Source organism: Siniperca chuatsi, linkage group LG2 (assembly GCF_020085105.1).
Source record: "Siniperca chuatsi isolate FFG_IHB_CAS linkage group LG2, ASM2008510v1, whole genome shotgun sequence".
In the NCBI taxonomy this organism is placed as follows: domain Eukaryota; kingdom Metazoa; phylum Chordata; class Actinopteri; order Centrarchiformes; family Sinipercidae; genus Siniperca; species Siniperca chuatsi.
In genome coordinates, this window is record NC_058043.1 from 25,826,411 (window position 1) to 25,850,646 (window position 24,236).

The 24,236-nt window shown below is 41.3% G+C and overlaps 2 protein-coding genes across 9 annotated transcripts; one reads left to right on the forward strand and one right to left on the reverse strand.

The window, feature by feature from the left end:
* Positions 1–64: 64 nt before the first annotated feature.
* LOC122888842 lies at positions 65–22,886 on the reverse strand. 8 transcript variants are annotated; one of them, XM_044223803.1, is made up of 5 exons: positions 22,795–22,840; positions 10,769–10,835; positions 5,346–5,466; positions 2,622–3,821; positions 65–1,645 (listed from the first exon to the last, which is right to left on the reverse strand). In XM_044223803.1, exons 4-5 carry the CDS (start codon positions 3,699–3,701, stop codon positions 1,292–1,294), a joined length of 1,434 nt encoding a protein of 477 aa, XP_044079738.1. In that variant the 5' UTR covers positions 3,702–3,821; positions 5,346–5,466; positions 10,769–10,835; positions 22,795–22,840; the 3' UTR covers positions 65–1,291. The 8 variants fall into 8 exon arrangements, with proteins under 8 accessions (XP_044079738.1, XP_044079729.1, XP_044079765.1 ...); XM_044223794.1 differs by having other exon boundaries at positions 22,694–22,826; XM_044223830.1 differs by lacking the exon at positions 10,769–10,835 and having other exon boundaries at positions 22,795–22,886.
* Positions 8,481–24,139, forward strand: LOC122888973 (dysbindin-like). Its single transcript, XM_044223911.1, has 4 exons — positions 8,481–8,732; positions 22,822–22,974; positions 23,078–23,221; positions 23,307–24,139. Exons 1-4 carry the CDS (start codon positions 8,690–8,692, stop codon positions 23,558–23,560), a joined length of 594 nt encoding a protein of 197 aa, XP_044079846.1. The 5' UTR covers positions 8,481–8,689; the 3' UTR covers positions 23,561–24,139.
* Positions 24,140–24,236: the final 97 nt, after the last annotated feature.

Here is a 24,236-nt window from a genome sequence, read left to right on the forward strand (position 1 = left end):
GTAAATGAATGTTTTGTGAGTGACTAATGGGTTTTTGAGACGAATGTGAAGAAATGTGCAGAAAAATGTTACACATGACATTTATTTAACAGTGAGAAAACTGTTTCACAACTTAAAGACCCAATCTGTTTGTACAGCACCTTGTCTGCCCTACCTGTGACGTCATAGTTGAGTGCACATGGTCTGCATTTCAATTGTGTACAATTTCGTTGTTTGTACTGTGTATGCTCAGGAGGAAATCACATTGTAGTGTTGACATATGGCACTGCACACTGATCACAGATCGAGCTTTTAAAGTACTTTGAATAGCACAAGCGTCTCCACTCTTAACAATGGGACAGACATTTAAAAATGAGCATCAGTACAAAAGCAAAGCAGCTGTAACAACCAGGCAAATAAAGGCATTCACACTGACAGTCACAGAGAAGCGGAGAGCTTCTGCATATTACAACACAGCCCACACTGTTAAAACACACATTATATGTATCTGTCACCTTAAATAGAAAATAGAGGTAGAAGCGTAAAACTAAATTCTACTGATACAATCAAAAGTGGTGTTGATTGTCAGTGTGAAATTTAAATCTCAAACTGAGGACCATATTATCTGAAAGGTTTCTGGCATTAAGGATATGCAATAATTTGGAATGAAATCTCTCATTTGTGATCATAAAGAGGTCTTACATAATATTAGGCGGAAGAGAGATAAACTTTAAACGATATGATCAGCAGTGAAAGACCTGAGGGAGTATTTTTCTGTGCTTTTCAAGGTATGTGGGCCGATTTTGTCAGAACGGCTAGAAAAAAATATGCATGCACACTCACTTTAAAACCCAAACAATATTCTTTGAGCCTACAAGATCTTTCTCAAATTCACTGTCACTGAAGCAGCTCCCTGCGGCGACATAGATGTAGACTTTGGTTCTTCACTTTCTCACAAAAATATCTTAAATAGACTGAGTTCTCTCACATGACTAAGATCTGAATCCTGTGTTATCATAGAGTTTGATCAGGCTAACAGAAAATGTAATGTTTTACTCTGACTCAACTCACATAGTCAGTGTTTGATCCCTGACTTACCTTGACAAAATGCTAATGTAGGTTTACCTATGGGAAATCCTGAGAGTTAATCTTATCATTCCCCTTTAGCTTTTACTCCGTAGATACAATTAAAAATTACAGTTAAGCACAGAAATATGATTCAGGAGGTAGAAAGACAGCAAATATAGGCTGATATAGCAGAGCTTAAAAGAGATGGACTTGCTTCCTGTCCATAAAACAGTGACTCTCCTCACTACATGCAGTTAGTCCCTGGACCTCTCAACTCAGGGGCTGAATAGTGTCTCCTCCGGACCGCCTCCTTCTTCTGCCCCCCTGCTGGCCGCTCTGAACCTGGGGGAATCTGGGGTTGTGATGCCTTTCGAGACTCACACCGACCTTCTGACTTACTGGGTGAGGTTTTTGGCTCCAGGGTGGCTGACGATGGAGGCTGGGGGGCTGAGACAGGGGTGAGAGCCAGGCAGACGTCCCCCACACTGAGCTGGCGGCACTGCAGGCCACAGAGACGGGAAGTCCTCTGAGGGTTGCAGGACGACCAGCCCCGCCCACGCACAAAGAACGGGTACTCCACATAGACATCCACCAACTCCTGGAGGAGGATGTTGCATTATGTACAAGAAGATTAGACACAGAAATGCAGCTTATACACTGTTGTTCACTATGGGGTGGCATGGTTCCAGTTTGGAGAATCTACTTGTGCTGAATTCAAATCGTCAAATACGATTAGTCAAATAGCAAGTTTTTGTTTGTAGAAAATTAAAACAATCCCAGTGAAACTGGGGGGTCATGGCATGCATTGCTGTCTGTCACAGTCTTTTTTAAATACTAGGACTGGGGGCATCAATGTCAGAAATGTTCATATTCTACACATAGTGGGTTTAAAAGGAGTGGGGTTTTTTTTTATTGTCAGCAAATCCCATGAAGAGACCAAAACCAACAATGTGTCAATACTTCTTCCCTTCCCTGTGTGTGTCAGTCAGTAAGCACTTTCATTTCTACTGAAGACATAAAACTTAAAAAGAGTTTTTTGAAAGGCTGCTTTATTTCCTTAAACAGTTGGGCAGTGTAGTTTTTAGCAAACGTTTCTCAAACAGAAGTAAGTGGTGTATTTGATGGGGACTATTTTCAGCTGTGGATTAATACAAATGTTGTGTGCTAGTATTTTACGTGGGAGTGCCCATGTTCATTGTGATGAATGAACAAGTCACTCAGTGCAATGGTGTGGCTAATGTATGTATTTTAAGAGTGAATAAGCTTTGGCTACACAGACAATACTTGTTAGAAGGATCAATACTTTGTTGGTTTTGGTCTTTTCATTGTATTTGTTCACAAGAGAACTACTACTACAGTAAAAGCCTGACTGATGGTCTATTATGTATCTTAACCCCATTTAATCAATAATATTAACAACTGATGAAATATCAAGTTCAAAGATTGTATATACAGCATCTTCCACATAACCTGAATGCAACATTTGGTAGATATACTACATGAGAAAAATACTGCCAGCTACTTGTGAAGTGTCTGCTGTGAATGGTGAATAGCACAAAGTGATTTTCCTTCACCTGGGACTGCTGGTCGTGGAGCAGGATGAGGAGACGTGAGATGGAGGAGGCTGAAGGGGAGATGCCCTGCACCGTGCAGCAGCTCAGGCGTAGGTCTGGACAGGCCAGTGATCCCAGCAGGAAGTCCTCCGTCTGCAGGTGTTCCACCCTCCTCAGCCGCCCATCTCTGAGCTCGATCAGAGAGCCTGCCACAAAGTGAGGGAGCAGCCAGGGAAAAGGGTTAGGAGAGGAAGAGGAGGACGTAGCCTGCTCAGAAGAGGGGCGAGCAGAAGATCTTGATGTGTCCTCCTCCATAGAGGTGTATGTGGTGCTTGAGTTATCGTTAGCTCTTATGAAGGAATGTCCAGAAACGGGATGTTTGACAGACTTTGTTGATTTGTGCAACACATCGTGTTGCAGTGTAAGGTCCTCATGTGGAGAGTGAGGTAGGCATGTGCTCAACAATGGAGGACTTGCTTTTTCAACCCTGGGAAAATACTCATTTTTTCTGTCTCTTGTCCTCACATATGGTCCTTTATTCCTCCCATTGCTCTGCCTCTGTGCGTTTAAACTTTTGTCCCTTAATGTCTTAAGCTGCTCCCAGCTGTACCCTCCACCCACCCTTTGGAAACCATCAGAGACCAGGGAGACCGGACTGAATCTGGAGGGGTGGTGTGGTTGGCCCAGGTGGAGTGCAGGTGTGCTAGACAAGTGGCTGTGGTGCTGATAGGGGTGAGAAAAGTCCCATCCAGGGTGCTGGGGGTAGAACTCTCTCCACTCTGCCCAGCCATGATGCTCCCTGAATGCAGAGAGGACGTGAGGTTTGGACCTGGTGGATGTGTGAGTCTGCATCCAGGGTTGGTACAGTGCAGGAACCCGTTTCAGTACGGGCTGGAAAGGGCCTGTGTGTTTTGTCTTAAAATCACTGTGGCTCTTGTAAGGGTAGGGCGCCTTGAATGTTGCAGCATCACACTGCTGCTGCTGCTGCTGCTGCTGCTGTGGTAGTGAGCTCGGTCTTTGGTCCCTCTTTTTAAGTGGGAGGCTGTCCCTGTCTGGGACTAGAGCTGGGTTCGGTGTGAAGCTCATTGGCTCACGCTGCATGTCACTCACACCGGCACTGCATGCCCTCCTGCAGAAGCTGAGGAGGTGTTGTGATCATATGACACAGACTCCAGTCTCTTGGCAAGCACTGCAGATGGTTTGGTCCAAGGTTGTCACGATCTGAAAAGTAGAAGAAACAAATATTGATGCACTTTATATCCTCGCAAACAAGGCGTCAAGCTGAAGAAAATAATTAAATTCTATTTAGACTCTCTCTTTCTCTGTCTGTTACTCTCTCTTCAAACTTTTCTTGATAAATCACAGAACCTTTCCCCTCCTCTCTGAATGTGCCACCTGGTGAGATCATTACCTGTAAATATCTCCTTGACACATCAACAATAACTTCATCACCATCAGCTTCAAATGAAGGCTTCCCAACCACCAATTACTATACTGATGGGGTTTAGTTTGATGGACATCTACCAACTCCTTGGTAAAAAAGTTACTATGGTAACAAAGTATTGCACAGTGTGGTTGGTGAAGGAATGAGCGTATTGAGGACAATGCAAAGTAAAAAGGTTGAGGGTGGACGTAAAATTAAAGGATAGATATATTCACAAGGTTAATATTATCTTTCAATCAAGTTTTCATGGGGACATTTTCTATCAGAAACAAAGGAAAGTGTGTGTATTCGGTGACTAAATAGGTGCAAGATGTTAAACACACAGCCCCAACTTGCATCTTTCTCATGGGACTGAAGTGATCTCCAACACCTCAAGCTATTGAAACCTCATCATCCTCCCTATATGCACACACAGAAGTGAGTCAGTTCACTGAGGGGCGCTAAATGTAAGCACCTTGTGGCCACACACACGGTTTCTTATCTATTCAAATACTCTGCAGGCACTTTATTTACACAAAGTGATGCAGGGAGGTAAAGAGCAGCACATGAGTTTTACAGCCTGTCAATGCAAAGCTCATCTCAATGCCCTGTATTATGTCATCATCATAGTTGAGCACTGCCGCTGAATGGACCTCTTTCACTCTGCCTGATGGGCATGTCTCTGATATGAGCTGTTTCTCTATTATGTGGGTGTGTGTGTGTGTGTGTGTGTGGGATCAGACAACACCCTCACACTGAAATTCCTGTGCGAGCACTCAGCATTGTACCATGAGACATAAATAGATAAGTATTTGTCAGCTAAATGCCAGCAGTGTAAATGTAAATTCATTCAAATGGTTTAGATGTGTGGGCTACTTACTCACAGTGACCGACACACAGGTATGACCAGATCATGAACCGAACAGGCCTATACTGTAATGTTATCCAGGCTGAATAACCATATGAGGTGATCAGTTCACTACAGGTGGCTAATCTCCGGAAATTAAATATATACACAGCAGTGTTTAGTGTGTTTGGTGCCATCATGATAATGATAAGCTGCACTGAGGGCGGGATTATTTGCATATCAGTAGTGACGATATTGCATTTAGTCAGCTTGATGTTTCTATCTATGGAGCTGTAGAGCAATACAACCAAATTTAACCTCCTGTGTTGAATCCCACAGACCGCAAAGAGTTCCTCAAACATGCATTCAGAGTTAGACCGATTCATATATCACAACAGGTTCTCTTCGTGGAGTAAAAGACAGGAACATGCTACATAAATCAAGACAAATGATAGATAGATGTTGGGGGACTTACTTACGTGTTCCTCCATCCATCCATCCATCCGTCTCTCTGTGCATCCATCATCACAAAGCATATCCACCCATGTTCACAGACACTCCACGCACACCTGTCTGGCTTGTGTCGTCCTCCCAGGCTGCGGGTGAAAAGGCAAAGCAGAATGATCAGAAGCATCCAGACAAGCTCAACAGACTGTCTGTCAGACACGCTCTCCTCCTTTTCTCTTCTCCTCTTCCTTTCTCTCTTCCCTCCTACTCGCTTTTACATTTTACACTCCCACTCTACTTAGTCAGTCAGCCCTGTTAACCTTTCTCAGACAGATCTGATGTCTCTCCCTCACCTTCTCTTACTTTCTTTGTCTCTCTCTCTCTCTCAGTCTCTCAAATCTGAACTTGTTCACCCTGTGTTTGCTGCCGAGTGGCACTCTCAGCCTCTCTTCCATTCGTAATCACACTCCTCTTCCTCTCTCCATATTCCACTTTCTCTCTCGCTCCGTAGCTCTCTGTTGTTGGGTGTATAATTAGAAATGAGACTGCTGTGCAACTCCTCAGCTGATGGTAGGCGTATGACTGCCTGATGGCTTTGGCGCTTTGCCTGGTGAAGTGAGGGCGGTAAACCGTTGCTTTAGACTAGCCTGGACGCACATGTGCAAAAGGGATTGCACAACAGAAATCTTGCTATCACATCTGCAATCTGATAGCAAATAGCCCTTACTTGTTATTAACTCTTCCTGCTGTTTCTCACTTCCTGCTGTTTCTCACCTGCGTGGGCAGATGTGGACTAATAATGTTTCATCCTGAATGAGTGAGACACCAAACCGAATGAATGCTTTGAAATGGCCAGTAATTGCTTTCGAGCAAAGTGTTCAAAGGTCACCATTAGTACTAAAGTCAGTCCTCTGCAGAAAAAGAAGGCCTTTCATGCTTGTGCAGATAACATAAACCATGTTCTCTCACTTACGCCCTGCTGCCTACTTGTTTTCTATATATTTTTCCTCACTTTCTTCTTACTTGCTTACTTGCCTCCCCCTTTCATCTCATTTTAAAACACAAGAAAGAGGACTTGGCTTTTGCTCCATGGCTGCCTCAGCAGCACAGCAGCCCAGGTCTCAGCTATCGATTTTGCAGGGCCTCAGCAGGTGAACCCCCAGTCATGAGAAAGCCCACGCAGAATTTAGTTTGAGGTGGAGAGGATTTCTCACTTTGAGTCACATCATGCTTCCTCTGCCCACTCTCTCTTTCTCTCTGTATCTATCTCTCTGTTTTCTCTCTGTCTTTTTTGTCCTCTGGTGCGCACACACACACAGAGAAAATTCACACCATGGTAAGACGCTGCATCGCAGTCTGCCACAATTAACACATTTAGGCTAAACCACAACAACTGACATTTACAACGAGTGTGTTTTTATTGATAGAAATCGCCAGTCACTCCCACCACTTCCCAACTGCTACATTACAGCCTGCATTTGAAGTTTCACAGTTTCAGCTTGGCACAAACACCAAATGTGAGTTTCAGTAGTGAATGTTTCTGTGCTTATGCACACAAGACAAAAGCAAGGTTTGTTATTAATCTGTTGTCTTCTTTGAAGATCTATCTACCATGGTTTTTGTAAATTATTTGTATAAATAAAGAATTTTTTTTTCTGTTGATCAAAGTTATTGTGGATGATCAGCAAGTTAGCTCACTTTGTGCTGATTTTCACAAACATATTGACACGGATGACTGACGCCAACAGCTGCCACTGAAGCAAAGCACTCTTTAAAAGCTTCTCTCAAATGCCGATGCAGTGTTTTGGTAAAAGGCGATGATGTAATGCTGCTTTGTGAACCCTCTGCATGCAAATATTGTGTAATCAGCAAGTCCAGCTTAGACAAACTGGAAATGTCATCTGTTGTCCACTAGATGGTGTCCAGAACACACACATCAGATATTATACTTCATTTCCTGACTGTGGTTCGTGTAAAAGACAAATACATACAAATGACCATTTCAAAACGGTGTTTTGAGGAAATATGAGGATTTTTGAGGAAAGTTTTCGCAAATTAAGTTTTGTGTTTGTTTGGTTGGTTTTAGTTTTTTTCCCGCCGTTATTGGAGAGTCAATGACAGGAAATGAGGGAGGGCAGAGAGGGATGGGGAATGACATGCAACAATGGCCCTGGGCCGGTCTTTACAGCACCTTAAACCTCTAGGCCAGCACAGCACAAACAATAGGTTGTTTAAGCCAGTGATCAGTGATCTAACATGAAGGACTTATTCAAATATACAAATCAATTTCTAAACATAAATCATTACTGCCAAAAGTAACAGGAATGAAAGCGATTAGTTTCATTATAGATTAGTCTGCTGAACATTTTCTAAATGAATCGATTCATTGTTTGGTCTGTAAAATGTCAGAGCCTAAGGTGACATCTGTAAATGTCTTGTTTGGAAGCCAGAGATATATCATTTATAATAATATAAAATAGTGAAAAGCTGCAAATCCTCACTGGATCAAGCTGGAACCACAGACTGTTTTTGGCATTTTTGCTTAAAAAATGACTTAAATGATTAAATTAAGTTGAAGAGTCAACTGACTGATCGATTAACCAATAATGGTTTTAGCTCTAATATGAAATGATTATTTCTGTAGGCTATTCACCTAACAATCTAACACAGTTTTGTGTTAAAACACTGCTATTAATGTTTGGATGGGAATTCTATTTTGAGATTTTTTTCAACAGCTACTCATTACTCATTCAGAATGTTTTATTTTGTAAGGAACAAAATGTTCTTTGTGAAGAGGAAACCTGAAATGCTATTCCAATTATTATTCAAACATTTATGGAAAATAACAATACAATAATTAAAGGGATATTTGTTGGCTGTTAATGTAACATTTCTTGACACCACTTGACCCTGAAGGTGACACAGAAGAGAGAGGGTTTAAAGCTGAAACAAAAACTGGGAGACAGGGAACAAGGGATAGAAGGGGGGGGGGGAACAAAAATAACAAAGGCATGTGTCTGTTTCTCCTTGGTATTTTCCACTCCATTACATAAAATCCCTTCTCTCTTCTCAATCCCTTCCTTCCTCTGTCTCCCTCGGCTCCTCCCTCCTCCCTGTCATTGGTCAGCTGGTAGGCTCCACAAAGCCACTAACTTGTTCTCGCCTCGTCCAAGTGACTCAGAGTCCACTGAGAGAAAGAGGGACGCGGAGGAGAGCAGCAGTGTGGCAGTCAGCATCAGTTACTTTGGATCACTTCCACTGAGCAGAAGAGGTGAGAGATGATCGGCAGCCTCTCTGCTGAACTCTCACAGGGCTGACTGGCCACCACACACTGATCATCTCTGACTCTGTTTCCTACGACTCTCCAGCAACATGAGCTCCCCATCAGCCAACCTTCACAACAAACGCCTACCCTGTGAGTTATTTTTAAAACTTCTAAACCTTTTGCAGGAACTCATCTTTTATCACAGAGGGATATTTTGAGATTTAGCCACAGGTTTGCTCTATTAGCCCAGCTTTACATTGGAGAGGAGAAAATGATTCTCCATATTTGGCTGTCAGAAGTACAGCACACACATAGTTTGAACATTTAAGGCAAAGAAACAGAAACTCAAGCTACAGTGAAAGCGTGTGTTTGCAATTCTCTCAGTTTTGTGTGTCTGTGATGTGCAGGGATATAGTTGAGGTAAAACCCACCTTTCCCACTATGTTTCCACCTTTTCCATTTTATGTATCACCTTTTGACATGTCAGAAATCTTTTTTTATATGAAATTAATTGTCTATATTATATTAAATGGTGTCAAATTAATGTCAAGTAAGTATGGAAAAGGCACAAATGAACACTTTTCTGACAGTGTCTTGGAGTTTTCTTTATTTATGGTGTACACTGATTTTATTCCGTGCTCCATTACTATGAGGCATAAGCTGTGTGTGTGTGTGTGTGTGTGTATAATGTAGAAGCCGGTGTGACAGCTCAGCCAGTGTGTTAATGCTGTGCCAGCCACAAATCAGACAGGAACGTTGAATCATCACCCTGAGTAATGTTCACTAATACCAAGTGAATAGGTCACACTCTCTTTGCACAGGAACAGGGATGCATTCCCACACACACACACACACACACACACACACTGGGGCAGGCTTGGATTGGGGCCACGACAGAGCTCCAGACAAAGATCTCTTATTTCTAATGGGATTGTGCCTGCAGATCTCATCAGAGTCGGCTGACTGCAGACACACCAACCCAGATAGGACATACAGACCTGAAATTGTATTAGTCCCGGTGAGATCAGTTTGTGATTTTACGCGGCTAAAAATGATCAGGGCTGTGACTCCAGAGAAGACGTCTCCCATCTGTTGCTCTGCCTACAGCCTCTGTGCCTCCACAGTCCCCTCTGTCACGTTTTGATTATTGTGGAAATGTGCCAGAGAGCGGCACATTGTTGTGCTGTGGAGTGAAGGACTGACCAGCTGTTGAGAGCATGGTACAGACAGCGGGGTATTTGGTGTAGAAGGAATTACTTTTATTCTCCATGTATTCTTAGCTCAGTCCCCTTGGACATGACCCAGATAGGACTGAGGAGTAGATTCTGTTTAATGAGCAATTTAGAGGGGTAAAAATCCATATCATGTTCTGTCTGTATCTTTCACATTTTGAGGGATACATACAGTATGCAGAAAATCCCTGCTGTTATCTTGTCATTGGAGCTTAATATCTGAGTTAGAGGGGATACAAATAGGACCAAATTGAACATGCTGAAGAAGGTGTAAACCAAAACATGTGGGTGGTTTTTTACCTCCTTTCCCCCTATCTCCTCTGAATTGACAATTTTGACAGCTGGACTTTGAAATTTCTCATTCTCCTGATTTGTTTCTGTTGAGCACCTGTGCATGGCTGTAGCTACCATTGAAAACAATAACGTCATGACATCCTCTATATTGTTTTCTGGGAATTTAAGGGCGGTTTAAGTAATGTTGAGGTTTGGGTATGTTATTGTAAAAATAAATACTATAGCAGCTTTAAATTTCAAGTTTCAAATTTAAGTTTCACCAGAGATGCTGCAGTGCCACTGTTTTTGACTAGACTGACTTGAGTTGGGTTGAACCAGGAGTGATTTCTCACTCAAGTGTGGATCATGCTTTGTGCTCAAAGATATGATTGATAAATACTGACACTGTCATACTAATATACTACTAGAAAACTTGGACTTTTTCTGGGGTTTAGTGTATCTTGCTCTTTCAGGATACACAGGTATTCTATCACAAACAATGCCTCGTGACATGTCAGCACTTTAAGTTAATTATATGTGTGTGTTTGTGTGTGATTATACTAAACAGCCTTGCATGGATGGATGCATAAGGTTCCCATCAATTCAACAGTCTAAGTTGTGCAGCCCCGGGGGTATAGACCAGCTCCTCTCATTAGTTCTCAAACAAATCCATCTACTCACTGTTCAGCTGTTCCTCCGGGTATAGACAGAGCTAACGCCTCCAGGCATACACTGAGTGTTCAGAGCCCTACAGAGAAAGACAGCAGCAATTTATCACGTGAACACTCTTCCAAATGTGGTAACCATGAAGCACAAATTCACCTCTTTCGTCAGTTAATGATTTGGAGTTTGTTCACTGAGGCACTGATATTGCTGGGAGGAGGAAAAGTATTATTCCTCTGACTATCAAAAAAAGGGTGGGAAATTAAAGCTGCTATTTTTATATTAACAATCAATGAACAAACGATTAAATGACTATGTGTATGTGAAAGGGATCTCTTGTAGAGAATTTTAACTCGACTAATCCTCAGCTCTATGGAGCGTTCCATTGATTTTTTAGCTCATTGTTTTGGTGTTACGGCCCATAACTTTTCTGTTTTGGTTCACTCTCACGGTTCTCATAGTGTAATTTTCAGCCGCAGCAGATTTCAGCAAACAAGCTCTAAAGACCCACTGTACACTAGCTGCCCAGCACCAAACAAAAGACAAAGACAAAGTTAGCGACTAGCTGGTGATCATAATGTAGCATTTAGCAGCAAAGAGCCAGATATTTCCCTCAGTAGTTGGTGGAGACCAAAAACAGAGCTAAAAGAGAGTGAATATTGGACTTACATTCATGAGGTTACCAGAAACACGACTCCAAATGAATGCTAAAGTTGCTCTGTATCTGCTGAATGTAAATAAGCAACTGTTTGCTGTAACAACTTTATAGGTGATAATATTTCACAACTTGTTTCTGCTGCCCCCAAGTGGCAAAAATGTCAGTTATTGCAGGTTTAAGGCTTATGGAGGGATACATCTAAATAAAGGCAAGGCAAGTTTATTTGTATACATTTTAAGGCTCTATACACCCATGGTTCACCACACTGGAGTTTTGACTTATTTTGCTTTATCAGACCTGTCTGAGGACTTTTTCATTGGTTCATGAAATTTGGTGATCTCATGTTTTTCCAGTATAACTCTTTCCAACTTCAATCTGAGCAAAGGTCTAATTAGCCAAAAAGTGAAAACACCTCTTTGGGAGTGCAAGGGCCATTTAAAAACACAATGAAGAGGAAAATAAAATATATCAAAGTAGAATAAAAAAACAACAACGGACCAATAGACAAGAAATACAGTTTTAGTGCAGGTACAGTGCAGCATTACGTTTCTCAAAATTTAATAAAGGAAATAAAAGTGCAGCAGAGAAAATTAATCAAATAATTAAATTAAAAAAAGATGACAAACCAAAAAGCATAGAAAGTTTGAATTGTTCTTGGAGCTTACAGTTCCACAAAAGATGAAAGAGCTGTAATATGGTATGCTTTTTTGTGATTGTGATAACATGAAGTAATAATTCAGTCTTCCTGGCCAGTCAGTGCTACAATAAATCATGATAAGATTGTGTTTAGTCTTCTATAGCTAGTACAGCATCTGCAGGCCACCCTGCGTTAGCCTCAACAAACAGAGGAGAAATGTCTGAGAGACTGTGTTGAGTTTAACCAAACATTCCTACAGTTCTCCCAGCTGAAGTGAAAATAGCTTTAAACCTCCAACAAATATGGGGAGAGGCAGTGCTGCTTTCTCAGGAAGAACAGGGAGCGGTGGGAATGTTGAAGAGATTGCCATGAGAGAAGTCAGCATTTTTTATGGTTAATGGTAAAAGAATAGTGTCCCTGTTTGCTTCGCTCTCTTGTTAAGGCACCCTAAGACAAAGAGGATACTCGGTCAACCTTCATTAGATAAGTTCGTGTTTTTTAGTGTGACTACAGATTTAATTATCGGATAAAAATGTGACGGATTCTCTGAGCTCCACTACGTTGCCACATCCTCCAGAAGCACTTTGCATTAACACTGTTTACTTTAATATAAGGCCGAGATACTTTACTGATGCAGTAATTCTATAGCCCTTGCAGAGATATGAGTATTATTGGCTGCTTGCTTAAATATTTGTTAATGATCTCATGCCACTGTTCATTAATAGTCATTTTGGATAAAAGGATTAGTCATTGTAGAAAAAAACATGGCTATGTTGGTACTTTGTCAGATGGAGAAGCCTATTGTGTTGAACAGAACTCATGACAGTCTGTTTGTGGGCTTATGGAGGGCAGTAGGACAGAACACTGACCTACAAACTGTCCTATTGTCAGTCTGGGTGTAATCCAGGCAGGAGGGAAGGAAGGAGAGGGTTAACACTGATGTCATTGGTGTCCTGATGGACTGGGCTGATGGTGCTGGACACTGCTTTGTCCCAGCGAAAACAGCGATATCAAATAAAAACACACACACATGCACTGAAATATAGACTAGACAGTCACACAAAGACACATCAGCAGCTGGCATAAATAATTTACTGTCCTTGCAACTGGAGCCCAATAAATGGCAGCTTTTTGGAGAGAAAATAGGGAGTGAGAGAGACCAAAAATAAAAGTGTGAGACAGAGCAAGTGCAAAGATATTATTGTCCATTTTACAAGCGTGACCACCTGTCTGTTCCACTTCAGTTAAAAGAATCTGTTCCGATGAATGAGACAAAGATACAAGCAAGCGATGTGATGAAACTGAAACTGGGAGCTTTCATGATGTGCTGACCAGGATCTGCCGAAGCTTTCAACACCATATTTTTTAATTTTAGCGATAAATTAGCACATGCAGTTATAGTTGCAGCTCTGCTCTTGTTGCTAGAGCAGGATACATCTTCTACCTGTAGCCAACCAGTTGCTCCGCCATTCTTCATGACCATTGAGACGCCATAAATTACAGTCCTAGCAAGGAGACTGATCCACTAATGACCAGCTGTAGACTGTTAACAGCCTGCTGCTGCTGGGCTCAATGAAGGTACAGAAGAGACTCAGTAAAAATAACAAGACATCCTCTTTAACTAATGAGCCTGTGTAAAATCCTCTTCTCTCTATCCATCTCTACAACCCACACCCTTGTGTTGATTCACTTTTGGCAAACCTCTGTCCCATCATACTGTAGATTTTTTAAGACATCCTCCTCCTCATTTTTAGCCTGTCTACAAGTGTTCCTGTCCTCCCTGACCTTTCCTCCCTCACTCTTCTTGCTACCTTTCTCTCTTTACAGCCCCTCATTCCCTTCTTCTTCTTCCCTCTTTCTCTCTCTCTCATGTTGCAGTTGGGAACCAGCATGTGAAATAAAATCTCTCTCCTCTGACAAAAACTGTCTGGGTGGAAAGGGCAGCCAGTTTATTCGCAGCGGCCTCAGCCCAAACAAGTGTTACCTCAGAGATCAGTGATGGAATGTTGCTAAGTACATTTACTCAAGTATTGTACTTAAGAACAAACTTGAGGTACTCGTACTTTACTTGAGTCTTTTCTTTTTATGACACTTTCTACTGTTACTCCACTACCATTCGGAGGGAAATATTTATTTTTATTTCACTACATAAATTTGACGGCTTCAGTCACAAGTTACTTTACAAATTAAGAGTTCTACACACAAAACATACAAGGTGCTTATAAAATATGATGTTTTGTTAAAAAAAATCACCTAACTGTATATACAAGTACAGCTAAAAATTTATTTGACAACTATTTTGATAATCGTTTGTCATTTTTAATGCGAAAACATTTCATGGTTCCAGCTTCACAAATGGGAGGATATGCTGATTTTCCATGTAATTACTTGAATTTGTTTTTAATGATTTTGAATTTTGTACTATTGGTTGGACAAAACAAGCATTGTGAAGGTGTCACTTTGGTGTCAGTTTTGGGTAATTGTGACTGCATTTCTCACTATTTTCTGAATTTTTACAAACCAAACAATTGATAAATCGAGAAAATAATCAGCAGATTAAGCCACAATACAAATTATTAGTTGCAGTCCGATACAAAATAGTTAAAAATGAGCTCACCAGAGAGTGTGTTTGAGAGAGTAAGAGAAGGAGAAGAAGAGCTACACCAACACTAAAGATATGGAAGACAAATAATTACTTATTCATGAATAACTAAATAAATACATAAAAACTGATATAATTGATTAAATCTATAGTTAAAATAAATAGATATTGGTAATTAATTGGGAAATAAATAAATATATTTAATTTATTTCCAAATTTCTACAAATATACATTTGTTTATTTCTGAACGTCTGTATTTCTACTTTCATTTATTTCTGTATTCCTGTGTCGGTATTTTTACAGTACTAAAAAAATAGAAATGTAGAAATACAGAAATAAATAAATGATAGAAATAAGGCTAAATAATGTGAAGATGAATAGAGAACATATATTGGTTTATGTCCTAGTTAATTAAAAACATTGATTTATTTGTTTCTGTACTTATTTTAGCTTTTATTTATATATCTGTCCTTTTATTAATTTATTGCCATATTTCATTACTAATTTCTGTATTGATTTTAGCATTCTTTTATGTAATTATTCTTTTATTTTTTATTGCAATATTTAATTATTCATTTCTGTATTGAGTTTAGCATTTATTTATATATTTATTATTTTATTGCCATATTTATTTATATATTTCTGTATATTTCAGCATTTATTCATGTATTTATTAATGGATGAATAAGTCATTTCCCCCCCTCCATATTAGGGGTCTTATTCAAACAGGGAACAGGGAAAAAGAAGTAAGTCAGGACATTTTTTTGCTTAAACCACTGACACTACTGTGCTTGATGCTTGACAGTCTGCTATTTAAATCTAATGGTGGGATGGCCGAAGCAACGCATTGGAAGTATGTGCCACCGCCAGAGCCATTTAAACAGGGATGACCTCATTCATTTGTATACGGAAACCACTTCTCAGAAAAAAACTTGGCTTGGATGAATAGAATCAAACTGAGAATCTGGCAAACTGCTCTATAATCAAAGCAGAGGCGGAAACAATGGGTCCCACTGGGGTTTCTGTAACTGCTGTTTACTGAAAGGTTATAGCCAGAGCTGCTTCTTCAACCAACAAGTGTAAAAACAACTGGATCACCTGGAGAGGCAGCCTTCTCTGCCCTGTTCTGCTCTGACCTTTCCTTTCCCCCTCACAGGGGAGTCTGTCTGTGAGCTCACATTTTCATTTAGCACAGTGATGGGCTAACGGCAGCCTGTTGGCAACATCGAGCCCTCCTATTCCTTCATTTAGCCTCCAGATCAATGCGTTGCCCCTTCTATTTGTGCAGTTGTTGCTTCTAAACAGATGTTTCAGGGTCCCTTCCTTGAAAATGTGACAGCGGAAAGCGGCACATGACATGCCGATACTAAATAGATACAGAGTGTGACCTGATTCTTGGCATTTCTAGTTTTCACACTAGAAAATGCAGTCTGTTTAGAAATAAAGATAGTCAATCTGAAGACAGTAAAGCATTGAACAATCTCTGTATCATCATGTGGGGATGATGCATTTCATCTGCTGGCACTTCTGAGAAGTATGTCTTATCATGACACAGTTTTCACGGAAATTTAATTTAAGCAAAACAAAATGCTAAAGATCTGGACAACAGGAGGAATTTAACAAACATCTCACTGTTAGTAAATTATGTAACTCTACTAAACAAATTAAAGGCTGAGTTTAGGTGTATTCTCCCTCCAAACTGAATTCCTGTAAACGGCATTATGTCTTAGGAGTGCAGGCCTGTCCCGTTCCCTTACATCTCTGCTTTTGTCCGGCTCTGAATGGACTCTTTCTCTCTCTGACCCCTGAGCGGAGCATCTGGGTTTGTCTTTATGTGGGGAGGCAGAGTGGCACACACACACATCCGGCCCGCTCTGTCTGTCTCTATCTTTCTGTCTGTTCCAGTCATTCTGCATGTCCAGCGGGTCCCGAGCTCTGATCTATGACCTTTTCTTTCTCAAGTCCCTGAACACTCAGAGGAAGGAAGGAAGGGGAGACAGAATGGACAGAAGGGGGGACAGAAAGGAAGGAGAGGGAGATAGAGAGAAACAGGCAGGCAGGCAGAATGGAAGATAAAGCAGAAAGAAAGACAGAAAGGGAGACTGAAGACAAAAAGAGAAACAGAAAAGATGGAAAGAGAGGCAGAAAGGATGGAGGGGTGATGGAAAGGACAGAGGGGGAGACAGAAAGGACAGAGGAGGAGATGAGAGAGAGAGACAGGCAGAAAGAAAGAAAGAAAGAAAGAAAGAAAGAAAGAAAGAAAGAAAGAAAGAAAGAAAGAAAGAAAGAAAGATCGATAAACAGAAATAGAGACAGAATAAGAGAAAAAAGACAGAAAGACAGACAGTAAGAAATACAGAAAGACACAAAAAACAAAAAGAGAAACAGAGAGACAGAAGGAGGGAAAGAAAGAAAGACAGAAAGACAGACCGAAAAAAATACAGAAAGAAGAGATGAAAAGAAAGACAGTAGGGACAAAAAAGACAAAAAGAAAGAGGAAATGACAGAAATAGAGAGACAGAAGGAGAGACAGACAGACAGACAGAAAAAAGACAGAGAGAGAGAGAGAGAGAGAGAGAGAGAGAGAGAGAGAGAGAGAGAGAGAGAGAAAGAAATAACGAAACAAAGAAAGAATATCAGGTCAAGCTCAAGCCTGCAGGTTCTTTATCTCTTCATTGTCTCTCTTGAGCAGCCGCAAGCCCTTCAGACATCTTGTGGTATGAAACGTAAGACTTTGGGGTTGTGGCGGGCCTGTAGCAGACCAGACATATGATCTCACCAGCATTGGACACTGTGGCTACGCTTTTCTTGTGACAGAGGATTTTCCCGTGTGAGAGGCTGCACTAATCAGAGGTCACAGGGGTCGTCCGTGGCCAGGGAAGCCATATCGATCAAGGTGATTCAATGGAGAAAAGAACTGGATAGGGAAGCAAAATCAATGTGAGGATACACATCTGTAGCTAACCTTTAGGTCTCCACAGATTTCAGCCTTTAAGTAGAAACAATCCATGCTGTGATCAATCAGTGTTTAACTGAGTAGGAAAAAACTCCAGGATAAGCAATTTGTTTAAACCTGTATCCTGTAATGAAAAGCATCATTTTCTTGGAGACGGTTGCAGCACAAACATGCTATTTAAGTCCTGTCTGCTCTCCTTTTGAAAGAAAAGAAAGGACAGTCATTCATTCAGTACAAATCCAGTGTTTTGTCTGACGCGATGTCCTCGGCTGGTTACATTAAACAAGGAGCTCTTTTCATCCAAACACACATGTCAAACAGGCAGCTCCTGATTGTGACTGACATCTTGCTTTGTCAGCGCTGCTCCCTTTGCTTCCTTAAGACTCTGTAGACAATAGTGTTTCTGATTGTGTAACGGTGCAAGGAGAAGAGAGCATCGACAGACTCCCATCGTCAGACAAAGACAGAAATGCTGCAAAGACAAAACGCCATAAAGATGGCTGACACAAGATAAACAACTTGTAATCATTCGCCTGCCATCTCAGGGTATCACTTTTCTTTTGAAAGATTGCAACTATAAAGAGCAGTTGTACCCTGTGACTGGCTCCACTATCACTAACATCACCTCCTGCAGGGGACTTGTAGTGACACCTGGGGCACGTACAATCTAAAACCTAAGGTTTCCGGGTTGAATGACATGTTTCCTCGAAATGGCGTGAAACGGTGTGCAACAGGTACAGAGGTACATTTTCTCTCGTTTGGTGGGTGTGTCAGAGGTGTTACCCAATCAGCAGCGACGTGTATATAAACCCTGCCCCACAATTTCCACATAGGCCTACTCCTTCACTAACATTGAGCTTATTTTGTAGTATGAAACACGTATTTAAACCGATTTCATCAAGCTCCGAAAATTCTTAGAAAAGGACAAAGAATGGCCTTCTCAGCTGCCATAGTTGCTTTTGCTTGCATAACACAACAGGGTGTTCAACGCACCACCGTTTCCGTTAAAATAAACGTTTTGCTACGTTTTGTCGGGGCTGAGCTCGCTCCTCGTTGGTTGGGGCTGAAGACTACAAGTTTGAAAATGAAAAAAATCTGGGGAAGTGGAGTTAGAAAGAAGTGGGCTTATCAGAGTTGCATTGTGGGTAATGTAGGCACCAGGTTTTTGACAAAGATGAAGAATAAAAAAGATGATGTTCTGCTGCATTGATTTTGATACTTTTTGTTTTTTCAACTGTCCGTCGTGAGTCCATCACTTTTTTAAGCTTTCAGAAAAAACAATCAAGGAATCAAGTTAAAGGGGCACTCTTTGGCTCTGGAGGAACTTTCCAAAGTCCAAGAAAATAACTCTGATGATGTCATCAGGGTTATTTCAGTTTAGAACAGAAAGCCTGAGTTGTAAACTAGGCCTGTAGCATTTGAAAGATTTTACCAGGCAGGTAGACTCAAATGAAAGATGCTATTTGAGTGGCATTATGGGAATCAAAGGATCCAGCATTTCTGGAGCTTGACCCATATCAGGGACAAAAAGGCAAGAGATGTATCTCTTGCAAGTCCTCCAACTTTCTGGAAGGTGCCGCTTTAAGAGAAGAGAAGCTGGATCTTTGTCAGTATCTCCTGCTCTCTTAGAAAACTAAAATAAAGGACATACAGTAGACATACTGTATGCCCATAGATGCTGTCAGCCGGTCCAGCCCTGGGGTTTTAGTTGTCCTCTTCTTCGCTTCCCTCCAAAGCTGTCTGCCTGTCTGACCGCAGACCTAGTGATGTCCCTGTACCCAGGAGGCAGACTGTCAAACAGGGCAGAGCATAGCTGCAGTGACAGACGCTTGTCCTTCCGTCACCAAAAACATGTGCCTGGGCGCGACTCGTGGCGAGGACAGCGCTGATGCAGCAATCTGAGGATGGCAACCTGTTGCTCCTTTTAGGCAACATCTACAAATTTTGGATTTACAGTGTTTGTAGCTTTATCCTGCCTGCAGTAGGTTATTAAGTTATGGCTGTAGTTCATTATGAGAACCCCTGGAATCTTTTCCTTTCCCGGTATTGTAAACATCCTGAGCTGAATGTCTTTCTATTCTCCATCACCCAGTGGCCTATTTATAGAGCTGCTGTGGCTGCTGCTCTCAACACAGGCTATATAATCTTCACATTATTCCCAGCTTTATGGCTTGAAAGCCTCATCCAATTAGCTCAATCCCTGCCTGCAGGTTGTAATAGCTCCTCAGAACTCAGACACTGCTCTAACCACTGTGCAACATATGGATTCTAAGTAGAGAGGGAAACAGAATGTAAATGCACTTTGTAATAAAAGACTGCAACATTTGTCAGTGCATACTCAGAGCATGTGCCGAAACATATCTTTTTCTATAAAATGAATTTAAAGCAATAGTTTGCTTTCTTGCCGAGATCTAAGATACCACTCTCATATGTAGGCTAGCTATAAGGTAAATATGAAGCTACAGCCAGGACAGTGTGATTGTCAAAGATTTTTTTATCGCTTTTCTTGGCTTAAGGAAAGTTTTACACGTAGAAAACCTCCATGGATCAAAAATTCATAATAGAAATAGAATTATCCTTGTTTGCAGTTCGAGGTGTCCTGTCAACAATTTTACAGACGTCTATTTTATAATGGTGGTCTATGGGGAAAACGCTTTTTGGGCTGCAGGGGAACTTTTCGCTGCAATACTGCAAGTGGCCACTGGGTAAATTTGGAAGCAAGCCTGAGCAGCGGCGCCCTTTCCAGGTCTTATTATACATCCATGCTGGAAACAGGGGAAACAGCCGGCTCTGTCTGCCTACCAGAACCTCTAAAGTTCACTATATAACATGTTATATCTCATTTGTTTAATTTGTACAAAAACCTAAGTATATAAAAAAAAAAGCTGTGGTTAGGGAGCTTTAAAGGAGCAGTGTGTGGGATTTAGTGGCATCTAGCTGTGAAATTGCAGATTGCAACCATTTGAATAGAGCTCAACAGTGAGCTCAAAGGCTCTGCTTCCTGAAGTGAATTTCCCATTTATTCACTTCATTGACGTTTCAGAAAATCCTTATATAAAGAGTTTTAAGCTTGGAACCAAGCCGACCAACTACGAAATGAATCGTGACCATACAACATTTGATTCTGAGCAAAAAAAAAAGACTGAAAAATGGAAAAAAAAAAAGGCAAAGGTACATGACTGTGTACATAATTATTTTAAGAGTGAAGGAACCACGTATCCCATAAACCACTGCAAAGATACCTTTTCAACATCTTCCAACCTAACGTTAGTTGCGCGATTCTTGAATTTAACCTTTGTCATGTCAGAAGCATGTCTGAAAGGGAAATCATGGTTGCTCTGCGGTAAACGTAACATAAATGAACGTAGAGTTCAGTGGTAGCAGTAACCAGCAGGCGATTTGTTAATTTTTAACGGGGGAATGGCCCAATGGGAGTGCACCCCCCTCGAGTCAGCGAGTGAGGTATTAGTGATGGGAATTATGGCTCCGTTCCTTTCTGAGAGCCGACTCTTTCGACTCTTCATTTAATACCACTTCTGCTGGTCACTGCCTAAATTAAATTCTTATTTCTTGCAAGAAATAAACATGAAAGATTCTTCATCTGCAATACATTAAAATATTCTGTCATATTGATGGTTAAATCGGCTGTCAGACAGGCGCTTGTTCGCGACCGACACATCACTATTAAGGTCACAAACACAGACAAACGCACACACACACACAGACACACACACACAGGGAGAGTAGAGACGAGTTGGAGAAATAATTTCACATGCCCTAACGTGCCCTAAAAAGAGAAAAGTAGACAGTGGAAACAGAGCTTTTAATCAAGAATGGACAGATTCTCACATGTTCAATCTTCCCACAGACAGTTCTAAACCAGTATGTCTTATATGTTCAGAGATCGTGGCATTTATTAAAAGCGGCAATGTGAAGCGCCACTACTCTCTATGAGCAGGCTCCTTTAAGTGAACGATGGGAGCCGGCTCCCATCTGAGAATACAAATTTAATTGAAATATACTGTATGTGTCTGTATAGAGTTGTGTAATTATTTATTAACCATACTATTTCACTAGTAGGGTGTTATTTTTGTAATAAAACTAGGATAGTTATTCTTGACATATCCCACTTTTTAACCATCAATTTGACAGAATGTTTCATGATATTGCAGATTAAGAATCTTACATATTTATTTCTTGCAACAAATAAGAATGTAACTTAGGCAGTGAGCAGCAGAAGTGGTACTAAATGAAGAGCCGTTTGGGAGCCAAAAGTGCCCTCGGAAAGGAACGGAGCCATAAGATCCGGCTCCCTTCAAAGAGCCGAAATTCCCATCACTACTCACCTTGAGACCCACAATGCCTGTGGGTCTTTAGTGTAATTGTTGAATGTGATTTAACTCAATTGCTCCTTTGTATTTGTTGTTTTTCTTTATATTTACAGATATTGTAGGAACTGCTTATCTGACATTCTCTTCAGTCTCAATTCAAGTGCTGTGTCCTTCTCAGTGGCGGCCATAGTCATTTACAGTATTAGTCCAGCATTTCCCCTCTACTCATTCCTCTTGCAGTCACACTGCTGCAGTTCACCCCTGCACTCGCACACACTGGACTTGCACTCAGCTTTATTACAATGATGCTGATGAAGGGGAAAATGGGATCGCATGGTATCTCAAAGAAGATTGGCTTAGTAAAGGACCTGACAGCTTGCTTTTGCAAATCAATCTGTGGATCAGGGCTGATTTATTACATTTGCAGGTTACAGTGTGGATGTTTGGAGAGTTTGTTTAATTAGTGTCCTGATAAAAGCAACACTTTGTTTTATGTTTGTTTCATCAGAAAAAGCAGCAAGTCAGTGGAATGAATCATAATCCATAGGAATGAAAGTTCAGTGGAAAATGGAAACAGAGACAATTGTTAATGGGAATTCGCAAATTGCTATTTCAATAGATAATCTCAGCAGAGTCCACTTACAGCTCAATGTCTCCCCCTTCTGGCTACCAATATTAGACCTCTGTGTGACTGAAAAATGGGTCTCAAACTATGTTTCTCATGCAACACCAGGTAAACTCACAGACTACCACACATACCTTCAGAGTGGAGGAACTAGTCCCCTTGTGTGGAATGCAGCCTTACATGCTCTCTGGCCTCAAACTCCAGGTATCAGGTATGAAACTTTACCAAATCTAACCTCCCGTCCTCCTGTTGTGATTGCCAGCGGAGACCGAGCGTGGCCAGAGGCTCTCAGATGTGGACGCAGCGCAGCAACTCAAGTTGAAAGAGAGACAGCGTTTCTTCGAGGAGGTCTTCCAGCATGATGTGGACGTCTACCTGTCCTCGGCGCACCTTTGTATCCGAGACTATAAGAGACGTGAGTTGGACTGGTGGCACTGTTGTAAACCCATACACATGCACGCACAAACTCACGTTCATGTACAGATGCACATAATTTCATTGCTTCCTCTCTCCTGCAGCTCCAATTGGCAGCATCTCGTCCATGGAGGTGAACGTGGACTTGCTGGACCAGATGGAGCTGATTGACATCTCTGACCAGGAGGCTTTGGATGTCTTCTTCAGCTCTGGGGGAGAAGAGGGGGTGCTAACCTCCCCACTGCCAGGTATGGAAATCGGAAATAGAACAGAGATTACAAGACACACTGCAAGGTTACATCCCTAACAACCTTTTCTATATCTGACTCACAGTCCAAGGAAACAACAACAACAACGAGGAAGTCATCAGTAATGGACTCTTTCGACATGTCCTTGAGGGTCTTGATGCCAAGTCCCGCATGTCCTCCACATCTTCAAACTCCTCCTCCGACAGTCAGACCAACAATGCCAACGGAGGAGACACCCCTGTGGTCAGGTCAGACGATGAGGAAACACATACCACAGTCAAGCGAAGAGCTGCGCCTCCAGAGATAGAGAAGGTGAAAAGTCAGCCATCGTCTTCATAGGACATACCCTCTCCACAATAGATCTTCACCTGCAGAACGGCAGTTGACACCTTGGCTGGGGGCAAAGAATGGACTTTGGGATGCCAGCAATTGAAAGAGGCCTCTCAGCTGCGACTGTCTTCTACACACTGGCTCTTATCACTGCTTCCAACTTTTCTTTTTTTTTGATTTATAAGTTGTAGGTTGAGTTCTGGTTGTGTTTTGGAGGTGGACCATGAACTGTAAATATGGAGATTTCCTATTAATTCTTTCCATTCTTGTTTTGGCATGTTTAGAAGGACAAGATTTGCGCCCCTGTTTCTGACCTCACAGGACTTGTAGTTGATGAACAGTGAATTTTGTACAGTATTAACACAACCCAGGACAGCAAAGCAGTGCCTGGAATAAAAAATATATAATTGGATGAAGTATGACTTGAGGTAAATTTGGCAACAAGAGGCTTCAGAGTATTAAATGTATTGTTTTTGAAAGCAACACTTTGTCCTGACAATGCAAATTCTCAGTTTTCTAGCTCTAATTTGAAATGAATCTCTCACAAGATGTGTTTGTTTTAACAATAAAGGAAGAGAGGAAAATGTATTCATGTGTTTCTCAGAATCAACAAAACAGTTCCTGGATATTTCAAGGTGCTTTTATGAGTGTTAACAAGTGCTTAGCTGCGTCCAGTCAAACAATT

What these genes read in the sequence shown, in the direction of transcription:
- LOC122888842 (XM_044223830.1), bottom strand. Translation starts at nt 3,701, where the DNA reads ATGCAGCGTGAGCCAATGAGCTTCACACCGAACCCAGCTCTAGTCCCA. An exon ending in TCCACGACCAGCAGTCCCAG is followed by an intron (nt 1,646 to 2,621) that starts GTGAAGGAAAAT and finishes ATCCTCCTCCAG; the next exon opens with GAGTTGGTGGATGTCTATGT.
- LOC122888973 (XM_044223911.1), top strand. Translation starts at nt 8,690, where the DNA reads ATGAGCTCCCCATCAGCCAACCTTCACAACAAACGCCTACCCT. An exon ending in TCACAACAAACGCCTACCCT is followed by an intron (nt 8,733 to 22,821) that starts GTGAGTTATTTT and finishes TGTGATTGCCAG; the next exon opens with CGGAGACCGAGCGTGGCCAG. An exon ending in TATCCGAGACTATAAGAGAC is followed by an intron (nt 22,975 to 23,077) that starts GTGAGTTGGACT and finishes TCTCTCCTGCAG; the next exon opens with CTCCAATTGGCAGCATCTCG.